General features: G+C 37.4%; 1 protein-coding gene across 1 annotated transcript in view; it reads right to left on the reverse strand.

Moving 5' to 3' along the window:
• The window catches only part of LOC150094293 (uncharacterized), a 180,414-nt gene that overhangs the window by 119,548 nt on the left and 48,430 nt on the right, over positions 1-12,436 (reverse strand). The window contains exon 4 of the mRNA XM_090412435.1: positions 8,076-8,174. Coding sequence (XP_090268561.1) covers positions 8,076-8,174 — 99 coding nt within the window. The remainder of the gene's footprint in view (positions 1-8,075; positions 8,175-12,436) is intronic.

Raw genomic sequence — 12,436 nt, forward strand, 5'->3', positions numbered from 1 at the left:
GTGGTATTGTCATCCATAAAAATGTAGTCTTTGCCAATAGCACCATAGAACAATCAAACATGACATTTAAGAACTTTGTTGCAATACTGTTCACCAGTCTTAGTCTCTTTTTCCAGCACTTGTAGTTTGATGCATCCATTAAGCATAATACCTCTCCGCACCTGCACCATAGAACAATCAAACATGACATTTAAGAACTTTGTTGCAATACTGTTCACCAGTCTTAGTCTCTTTTTTCCAGCAGTTGTAGTTTAGTGCATCCATTAAGCATAATGCCTCTCTGCACCATGACCCCCAGCATCATTTTATCTATCTCTTTCAAAAACATTCTCACGATGGTAAGCAGTACCATTTTCATGCCAGATTAAGTGTTGTCTAGAATTGGAGAAAAGACTAAAATGACTCTGTAAAGAGTACATTAGCGCAGTGGTTTCTCGTCCAATTTTTATAGAAACATGACCACTGAAAACATGATCTACAATGAGCTGTGGATAAAGAGATGCAGACTACAGGCCTTCGAGCATATAGGCCTACTTGTTGCGGATGTCTTGTCACAGTTGCCGAGATATCCACATACCTGTGCTTGAATAGAGCTGACTTGCAAGCTGACCTGCCATGGCACATCAGATACATTTGCTGTTGTAACCAAAAATTTCTGAAACACATTTCATTGGTCTGAAATGCTGCCAATAGCCTGGATACAATGCTATATGCAATATCAGTAATTCTGTAGACTCCTTCAAGCTTTCCAAAAATTCTTCCCCTCGTGAAATCATATAGCGATGTCTTTGAGACATTACAAGACATCCAAGTTTGCAACTTTATTCCTTCATGTAAAGAGCTTTCTTCAAACCCAATTTGCTTAGCACATCTTTTTGCCTTTTACTCTTTTGAGTGCTACCATGTGACCCCTTTGGCATGATTCAAAAAATTGCCACAAGTTGATTCATCTGAATTTGCAGTTGTAATCTTCAGAAAGTGTTTATCCTTAGGTTTTGGACACCAGTATATTATCAGACCTCCACAGAATCAAAAGACTCACTGTGTGAGGTAATATTATTACACACACTATAAATCATGTCTTAACCACTTTCACTGTTCCTGCCTCACTCCACTCTCAGACAGCGCATTCTACTTGCCAACTATTCTCCACCCAAAAAACCTACTTCTCACTCTGTTGCTTCCACTAATCTGCCAATTGTTCCGCTACTGTCTCTCCTCATTCTATGAAAAATCTCTTCCACATTAATCTTGCAACCTTACTAACATACGTCTCATTTATATTCCTCCTCTTCCTATCTATGAGGCTCAGAAAACTACATTTCTTCAGTTTGTTCTTCATATTTAACATTCCAGAGACTGCTACAATCAATCAATGTCCTCTGTATGGCATTCAGTAATGCTATACAGAGGAAATAACTTGTATTTCTATCTCATATGTGCATCCCATTAGTGAAAGAATAGAGAAAGTTTTAAAACCACTGAATATTTTTGTTGCCTTTCGCTCCATCAGAAAAATCTCCATCTTTCTCACTTCTCCTAAGAACAAGCTTCCACCCCTCAATTACCCAGGCATCTACCAGATTCCTTTCTCTTGTGCGTTATCTTATTTCAGACAAACAGGAAGATTTGTTTTTATTCAGAAAGAAGAACACAAGTCTTATATTAAATACATGAACCTGAACAGTCTGGACTTGGAGAGCATGCTATCAACACGAAACTTAGAGTTCACTGGAACAAGATAAGAGTTCTTCATAAAAGTCATTTTTTCATAGAACAACTTTATATAGAAATGTGTGAAACTTGACTATGTAAAACTTAAACAGATCCGAAGTCTACATCTATCCCCTTTGTGGAAGATAATTAAAAAGAAGTGTTAACTTTATTTTGTCAATATATATATATATATATATATATATATATAATTTTTTTAAAAGTAAGTTAGGAAATTATTGACCTTTTTATTTATCTTACATTAGCTACTTAGGTGATGTTTTTTAGAATTGTCTGTTAATGTTTAATTGTCATTCTGTGATCTTGTACCAATGATGCCTATGATACTTAGGCAACAATTTTATGTTAATAAAGCTTTTTACATGAGTTTTCCTATGGTTTTATAATTATTTTCAATATGCCAACTCACAGCATGTTATTACTGAAACAAATATCATTAACATAAAAATTAAAACAACAGTACCCCTAAAACAGATCTCTGGGGCACACCACTATTGCCATAGGAGGAGCATTTCCAATGGGCTCTTCCCTCTTCTAGGATACTGCTCTCCCCATACAAAACTTGATACGTATCAGACAGCCAGTGTCTCCTATTCAACTCACTAATCTATTATCTGATCCCATCTGTTCCAATCCAGTTACCAACTTGTTATATGGTAATCTTCATATCCATGTATGGGTGTACACACACACACACATATATATATGCACATCTCTCTCTGTTCAATATATATCCTCTTATCTAAAGCATCTGTCACCTCTTGTTGAAATATGTAAAAAGATTGCTAAAACATGCTTGCCTTTTAAAAAAAATTCATGTTGACTGTCTCATTTAATGTCTGTATTATTAATCCATTTTTGAATCCTAGCTCTCACAAATCATCTTTACAAATCTTACTGACTCATCCAATTTATTTCTTTAACCTCCTAACCTTTGGAATACATTCAGACATTGTTGCTTCTGCTGTTAACTAGTTCTTGGCTTACATATAAGCAGAACTGAACTCCTTTCCTTCCACTCATTCCATGATACTATAGTTCCAAGCCATCTCCTCAGTTTTCCATAATCACTGGCCATGTAGTGTTCTACATATATCCTTTCTTCACAGAAGTTCCAACCATTAAGTAACCACTTGGATGGTAGAGTCATGTGAGGAAATTTATCGATTTATTTATCACCAGATACTATCTTTTCATTCTATATAATGTATTCTCAGTTATCTAAGAGAAGATTATCCAGTGTGCAGACCATCTGTGTAAGATTCATTCTTTAATTTATTGAGTATTTAATTCATAAAATTACACATTATAAATACATAGACAGAATATTTGGGTTCACAAAAGCAGATAAAATCCCAATATAACTCATCTACTGGCATGTTTACATGTACATAAGTAGGGGGAGGTGCATGAAACTGTACTTTTCTCTATCTGTCTCAAAAGAGTGGTTGGTGTATTTCTAAATTTGGTAATTCAGTGATAATTTATTGTTATATGTACCTTTTCAGAGTGTACATCCAAGAAAATGTATTGAAAACAAGAAAAAATTACAGATTATCTGATGAATTAACCTGTATGGGAGGAAAAAAAGGATTAAAAACTCAGGAAACTTGAGTTTTGAATCCTGCATCTCAAATCAACTGAAGAACTTACACTATTTTAGACAACAATATGAGTATTCAGGTTTAGGGTCATGCTATCTTGTAATCCTAAACTCTAGCAACCTGTACCCTTGCTCCAGTACTTCTAAAATTGTTGATAGCCACCCAATTTCCAAACTCTGCTTGCTTGCTTACTTACTTACTCCCTTTTGGGAATAAAAAGATATTGCAGGATTTAATTAATTTATTTTTACATTTATTTATAGACAGAAAAAACCATCTGGAATAAGTTATATTTGTAAAACTTAATACAATATAAAGTTTTGTTTACCCAAATTTTCAATTATCTGGGCATTCTCTTCCTTCTATAATCAATATAATCTTCTTTCTATAACCTGAATAATCACGCATACATAGTTATTATAATTAAAATCACTCTTTTCTTAGTTTAGAGGACAATTTACCTATGCATTCCTTGTCACTGTCCTCTACACTCTTGTGTTTCTTAGTCGTTATAACTCTCCCCAACTCTGTATTATCATCATTCAACAACTGAATATACTAATATCATTTCATATGAAACATCAGTCCAAGAACAGAATCCTTTACCTCCATACATAACTTATCTTTCAACAACCAATTTCCTATCCATCTCAGTAATTCCTCATCTCCCTTAACGTGTATACTCACTTAATATACATGTCAGTTTGTAACAAAATACTGTGACATCCAAAATTATCACCCTATAACGGGCCTCCTTAATTCAGCACATTAATCACCATATTTTTAATTTTTTTTATGTTGCTCCCACCCATTACACAGGTCTTACATAATCCAGATGCTCAGTCAGCATAGACGAAGCCCTTTGGTCAGAAAGACCTGGGTTCGATTCCTGTCAGTGATGTGAGGAACCTTTATCTGATCTCTTTTCATGAAAGGTGGTCTTATATGGAGGAAGGGGATTTTTTCACCTGGAAACTAGAGTTTTTCGTCCCCCAAAACAGGCAAACTGGTCTCGTGAACACACACACACACACACATGGATTACAGTCACATGCTGGTCCTGAGCCCGGATAAAATAATTAGCCAAAAATAAATGTAAAAACCAACAAAAAATATGATGGTAATACTTGAATTTTATATTTATAAGATAGCCTTTGGCCAGCTATCTCTGATTGGGTACCAGTGGAGATTGAACTGCCCACTCAGTCTCCGAAAGTTAGACAGGGCTTAAAATGGCCTCGCCTACTCCCTATATATGGGAATAAAAAGGCTTTAGCTGTGTCTTTTTTTTTTTTTTTTGGATGTATACGTGATGAAAATAATAAACTTTGTATTGTAAATCTAGTGGGATGAATGTTTTTATTTTAAGATACTGTATATTAGAAAACAATAAGGGTATGATGGGTATGATGTGTTTTGTGAGGATAGAAGGGGTCAAAAGGGAGAAGGAAATAGTGCCAGTGGTTTTGAGGCAGTATGGTGTGAGATAGATGTGAATGGAATCAAATACTTGGTGGGATGTTGTTATAGACCAGGTAATGTGGATGATGGTGATAATGAAATTTATAATCAAATTAGCCAAACAAATAAGAAAAGGGAGATCATTATGGGTGATTTTAATTATGGCAATATAGACTGGAATGATGAGATAGCAACTGGAAGTAAAGAAAACGAGTTTCTTGAGTTTTAGAGGGATAACAACCTCAGACAGTATGTAACAGAGGGCACACGAGAATTAAGGGTATTGGATTTGGTCATCTCATCAGAGGATGTAATTATAAATGAGGTATCAAATCATCCACCAACTGGTGAGAGTGACCATGAGGTGATTGCCAGCAGTGTGAGGACCTCTGTGAAAAAAAGGTATATGTGGAACTACAAGGGTGGGGGGGGGGGGTGATTATGAAGAGTTCAGGAGTTAGCTTGTGGGTGTAGCATGGAATGAGGAGTTAGCTGATAAAGAGATCAATGCAGCTTGGGGGATTTTCAAAAACTATCTAGTAGATGCAATGTCTAAATGTATTCCAAGGGTGAGAAGGTTAAATAAGGTAGGTGTGAGATGGATGAATAAAGAGATTAAGCATGCGATACAGAGAAAAAGGGCATAATGGAGGCAGCATAAGAGAAGCGGAAATAACCACTTCCATGAGGTCTACAAAGACCAGGCAAAGAGGGTGACTTGGTTGGTGAGGGTAGCTAAAGAAAGGTATGAACACCAGTTAGCTAATGAAGCCAAAAATAATCCTAAGGAGTTCTTTTGATATGTAGCCAGCAAAAGAAAGAATGATTATGCAAGGAGGACACTGATTGGAGAAAATGGTATAAAGACAGCTGTTGCAGAATGTGTAGTGGAGATAGTTAATGAGCAGTTCATAAAGGTCTTTCAGTCTTGTGAATGTGACTTCATGGAGAGATTGAGAGCAGTAGATGATGGGGGAAGAGAGACTGACTTTAAGTGAGCAAGAGGTGTATGGGGAGTTGAGTAAACTAGATGTTAATATGACTGTGGGACTTGATAATATATCACCACATATTCTGAAGGAATGTGCCAGGGAGTTGACACCTGTCTTGACATATTTTTTTTGATACGAGTCTTGCACTCAGTCAAGTCCCTAAGTAGTGAAAGGAAGGCAAGATTGTGTCACTTCATAAAGGAGGTGATCGAACTCAAGCATCAAACTATAGGCCTATCTGTGTGTCAGGTGTTGTGGTTAAGTAGTTGGAGAAGCTTGTGAGAACTAAAATCCAGAGTACAGTTGACAACAATGCTATTATCTGTGATGGACAGCATGGATTTGCTAAAGGGAGGTCATGTTTCAGTAATCTACTTACTTATTACAATAAAGTGACTGATTCCTTGGACAGAGGAGAAGGATACACAGTAATATACTTAGATTTCACAAAGGCTTTTGATAGAGTACCTCATGATAAGTTGACAGTCAAACTAGAGTAGATGGGGTTGGATATTAGATTAGTGCATTTGATTGGAGACTGGTATCAACAAGTTTTGTATGGGGGAGCGATATCCAAGAAAAGGAAAGTCACTAGGGGAGTTTCTCAGGGGTCTGTTTTAGGGCCATTGCTGTTTAACTTGTATATTAATGATATAATGAAGATTTGGATGGAGATATTCGGTTGTTTACAGATGATGCAAAGTTGGGACGAACCATGAAGAGTAGTGAAGATGTTGTGGCCTTACAAGAAGACTTGAATAAATCGAGTAATTGGACACGGAAATGGGGATGTGAGTTCAATGTTATAAAATTTAAGGTTTTAAATTTGGGAAACAAAGATGGGATGCAGATTTATGCTTGGTGAGGATATATTGTTGGAGGTAGAAGAAATAAGAGATCTGGGGGGTGATAGTGGATAAGGATCTAAAATTAAGTTCAAATAGCCAAAATTGTGATGATAACACAAAGGCTTCTGGGAATGAAGCGGAGGACACTGACATGTAGAAGTAGGGAAATTCTTGTTCCGTTGTATGAGGCTTTGATTAGGCCACACATGGATTATTGTGCCCAGATTTGGTCACCTGGTTTCAGAAGGATGAAGAGATGTTGAAAAGGGTCCAAAGGCGATTGACTAAGGTCGTTTCTGACCTCTGGAATGTCGAGTATGAAGAAAGATTGAGAAGATGTAATTTGCAGAGTCTGGTGGACAGGAGGAAGAGGCGAGATACGATAGAGACCTGCAAGTTGGTAAGGGGTTGTTATAGGATCAATGTTGGAGAAGTTCTACAGAAAATAGTGGGAGATCGGTGGAGAACCAGAGGTCATCCCTGGAAACTGTATAAAGAGGGTGTGAGTAGGGGAGTGAGAGGCAGGTTTTTTCATGCAGAGTTGTAAATGACTGGAATGCCTTGCCTGAGAGTGTGGTGTCTGCAAGGAGTTTGAGTGTGTTTAAGACACGGTATGATGAGATGTGTGTGTGTGTGTGTGATAAAAGGACCTCCCAGATGAGTCTTTGACTCCATGAGGTCTTGGGGTAATGGTAGTAATAATAATAATAAAGGAGAATGCTATATTTGGTTGGTATATTTGAATTACTCAAAGTTGTAAAATTTGAAAGAGGAGGACGAGGCTTACCTCCTTCGAGTAAATATAAGCCAAAAAGTTATAAATTTATTGAAAATTATATATTAAAAACCTTTCAATATAAAAAAAACCTGCCTACCACGTCAGTTCACACTTCACGCATCCAAAACAGATGAAACTCAGAAAACAAAAACAGCAACTAATGACAAATGACAATGGTGAACTGGATTAGTTGACATGATAACCAATCATATCCTCTAGGTGCTATTGTCTCGGAGCTCACCCTACCTCACGTTCTGAGTGGTTTAGAACTACTAGAATGCTAAGAATTTGACCTGTTGCACCAGCTGTACATCTTTTCAAAGGGTTCAAAGGTGTATATTATTTTGAAAGCGCATCCAAGCTATTAATGTAAATGTCACAAAATGTTTACACATCTAAAAGTGTCCTCTTCATGAAGCATTAATATATTGTGCTTATGTTTAGGAATCACACAAAGCCTGGAAACAATTAGGGAAGTCTTTAATGGGAATAAATGCAAAATTATAATATTGATGATATTGCTGAACACTGCACACCTAGCACACCTTGAATATTCACCCCTGATATATATATATATATATATATATATCAAAATGTCAGATAAACACATAAAACTTCTAGAAACATTCTGCATTATATGTTTTATTATTTCACTTACCTTATTCCTGATGTAGACATTGCTTTTGTTCTTACTTAGAACTTCAAGAGTTTGACTATAGCCTTTCCATGCTGCTTCATGAAGAGCAGTATTTCCATGCTGAAAAAATAAGTTAAAGTAGGTAAATGAAAGACCAAATAAAGGAAAAATGAAATTTAAAAGTGGAAAAAAAATTCAAACAAACAAATAAAAAACATTTTAGAAATACTTTTTCAATTCATCTTTTAAAAAATATTCCATCATCTAAGAAAAAAAAAATTATTATTATTCAGGGCTCCATGGAGTCAAAAGACTCATCGTGGGAGGTCCTTCCTAGGAAACACAAAGTCTATCATACCACTCCTTAAAATCAATGATCGTTCTTCCTCTTACCACTCCATCAGGCAATGCATTTCATGATTCAACCACCCTCCATGCAAAGAACCCACTCCTCACCCTCTTGCTCACAGCTTCCTTTCGTAACTTCCAGGGATGGCCCCTTGTTATCACTCCTTCCCGCTGTTCCACCAAGTCGAAAGAATTCCCCAGTGTCAAACCTGTAACTACCTCTAAACAGTTTAAAAGTCTCGATCATATCACATCTCTTTCTTTTATCTACCAAACTCTGCAGTCCACATTCCCTCAGCCGATCCTCATAACTAACATTATACAGTCCTGAAACCATCTTTGTTATCCACCTCTGTACTCTTTCCACAGTTAATTTATCCGCTTCAAATCCTGGGGACCAAATTTGAGAACAACAGCCCAAGTGTAGTCTGATCAGGGTCTTATACAATGGAACAATAACTTTTTTATCTCTGCAGGTCAACGTCCTTTTTGGTATTGCAGCAATCCTCTGGGTTACCTTCACCATCTTTGCAATATGTTCCCTGAATTTCAGTTTTCTATCAGTCATCACCTCCAGATCTCGTCTCCCCTACCTCCTCCAGTACAGCTCCTCCAATCGAGTATGCGGCCTCCCATTGATGTATCCCAAACTTTGAAACTTTATATTTTGCTGCATTAAACCAACATTCACTTTTCATTCATTCACTATTCTGTCTAGTTTATTCAAATCTTCTTACAGAACTGCCACATCTGCACTATTACTAATAACCTTTCCCAGCTTCACATCATCTGCAAACAACTGAATATCCCCCCCCCGCAATCCACTGACAATGGATTGCACATGGTAACCTGCCTTATCCCTCTAGAATTAAAAATTACTTCTCCAGGATGAAATACTCCAATAAAGTGTTCATTGAACAATTCCACTGTGTCCTCTGCATCAGTCACTCTATTCCCATTTTTATCCCACAATGTCATATTCCACATTCATTTGTCCTCACTGAACAGCAATTTCTCCAGATGTCTACGTCCTTCCTCATTCAAATGCAAGCAATCTTTTGCATACAATTCCTTTCTGTCCTCAAATGTCTTCCAAGCATCCACATATCCCAATCTTCTCTTCTGAAACATTCTAGCTATTATGTTATTCAATATTACTGCTGTTCTGCTCAGTTCATCACTATCATACCTAGGCAGCAAGCACACTGTCTTTCCTTTCTGCATCTTCTTTCGTACAACTTCAAGCAAGAATCTCATATCTCTCGCTGCCCAATTTACATTACCTCTCAAGTCATTTTTTCCTACTATCACAATCATCTCATCCACCCTTTCACCCCTCTTAATTGCCATAGCCACACTTTCTATTGTTCCTCCAGGCAAACACTCCTCACGCATCCTATCTTGAACACCGTGGATCATTGAGTCCCCATATATTACATCTCTTACCACCCTGTTCCTCGATTGCTCAAATGCATCCCTCACTCTCTCTCTCCTCAAAGACTTCCTGTGTTCCCCTACTTACCTGCCTTCCTGACATCACTATCCCTGGTTCCAGTGCTCCCTCACATTCTTCTCATTCCCTTTCTCCTACTGTTTCCATTCTATCCTCTTCTATCATTCCCATAACTCTCTCTCTCATTCCCTCTCTTCCACTGTTCCTATTCTCTCCTCTTCTATCATTCCCATATCTCTCTTTCATTCCCTCTCTTTCACTTATCCTATTCTCTCCTCCTCTATCATTCCCATAACTCTCCTCAGTCCTACTCTGATTCACCTTGCATTCGTCTTTTCCATTTGCCTAATCTCATCTTTCACACTTCTCATTTCATTCCCTAGACATTCCACCTGCCCTTTCAGCTCATCTCTCTCTCTCTCTCTCTCTCTCTGCGTGTCAGCCACTCTTATTTGCCATTCATCCTCCCAATTGAGACCATCTCCAAAAACTTCATAATCCTTCAACCTTTCCATACTCCCCACTCCCATTATTTTATTCATATTTCTCTCACCATTCTTGCCCTCTATCACACCACTCATCTCTCTCTCTCTCTCTACATGGAGAATCTCCCGCCTCTAACTCAATGAGATCAGTTATAGTCATCTCTAACTCACCAAGTTCCTCCCATTGCCTGCATTTTGCATATTTCCCCTTCTCTCACCTGCCACATATACAACCGCCGGGATGCATACATTCTACAAGTCCCATATGCTACAAAATCCCATATGTTATCACGCAAAATGGAGTCCTTAAATGGGGCAGAACTTGGCGATACGCCATTTGCAATTTTAACTGCCACTGCCGCCATTATTCAAAATAGTGTTGAGGAACTATAACAACTGAATGCTAAATAAGTATAAGGGAGTATAACTATATAAGTAAAAGTACAAACAAATATAAACAAAACATTTAAGTATACTAAATATAAATAAAATAAAACTAAATAATGAAAACTTATGTTATCTTCATTTTTCTCTTCCACTGTCATGCATCCGATTCCAACCCCATCTTCTCGGTAACCAAAATACACAATATAACGACAACAACTAACTTCAAAAACAACCACTGAAGGACACTCGTGTTCCAGAAAAGCAATGCAGCACAAATCTTGACAGAAGTCAGAAAGTTCAGGTATGCTGAAATTATCAGATGGTGGGTTAGATACAGGTTTTCAAAACATGTTTTGGTGGATAGCTTCCTCTCTGCATCCTGATATGAAACGTTCTAATCAGTTTTTATCTTTTGTATTTCTCTTTCATCCTTTCATATTTGGAAGAAATGAGAACAAGCTGGATGGTTCCTTCCCTTTCACAACTGCCACATTAAGGTTTCTTTGCAGAGCAAGATATATTATCATGCCACTACCACACTGAGTACAGATGGTAGAGCCATGACAGATCTCTTAATCAGAATAAGATCTCCTTGTTGTTCCAGATGAGGGGGGATATGTTAAGAGCTTAAAGATCAAAGAGTGATCTTAAAGAGTTTCTGACATTTAAAACAACTTAGCAGATTAAATATGTCAAGTTTACCAGGACAGCTGACATATTCTGCTTTTACTAATGTGCAGGTTTCAGTGTGTCAGAAGTAAGGATGATATTCCTGATGGGAATTGCCAATTCCTATATATCAGGATATGCCTCATACCTGTCTCTCTTTGATCTTTAAGCTCTCAACATATCCCCTCATCTGAAACAACAAGGAGATCTCATTCTGATATCACACCTCTAGAACAGCTGAGGGTTTTATTTTGATGACTAATATTCCATCTTTCCCCAACACATACACATTGATATTTCAGTAGTTTTTCTGAGAGTTGCTGACATGATGTTTCCACAACAATATCACTAGACTGCCTGTTTTCGGGAAATCATAGCAATTTACTAAGATAACATTTTCCCTATTGACCATTCCTATCTTTCATCTATTGCATGAATGATGAGACACAATGGTATATGACGTGCCAGGAAAATTTCAGAAATGAAGGATTCATGCTCCAAGGGTTTTTGGTTCAGTACCAGAGATCTCCACCCACCATGGAGCCATGCACAGATGCCCATTAGTGGCTTAAGACTCCATTCTGTTATTCAGAATGGAGTCTTAAGCCACCTATTATTCGCCACTCCAGAATGGTGAATAATAGACTGGCTGAATGGTAGATATCAATGGGCTACGGAATAGGAAACAGCAGCTTGAACAAGGCAAGAGTATAAATGAAGTCGCACGTGTTTAATGGGAAACATTCAGTTATTTGCTAACAACACAAAACTGTGGAGAATTATGAAGAACAACTCTGATTTTTTATGTGGATCCCATCTGAGAAAGGTTGCAAACCTATCACATTTTAGTACAGTGAGTGGACTAAGGAGTAAATAATTTAGAAACTATATTCTAAACATTATTATTACCCCAAGATCTCATGGAGTCAAAGACTCATTTGGAAAGTCCTTTTATCACACACACAGCTCATCATACCATGTCTTGAACACATTTAAACTCCTTGCAGACACCACACTCTCAGGCAAGGCATTCCAATCAT

This window comes from Typopeltis vanoorti, chromosome 22 (genome assembly GCF_054136105.1).
Source record: "Typopeltis vanoorti isolate ZY-2024b chromosome 22, IOZ_Tvanoo_1.0, whole genome shotgun sequence".
NCBI lineage: Eukaryota > Metazoa > Arthropoda > Arachnida > Uropygi > Thelyphonidae > Typopeltis > Typopeltis vanoorti.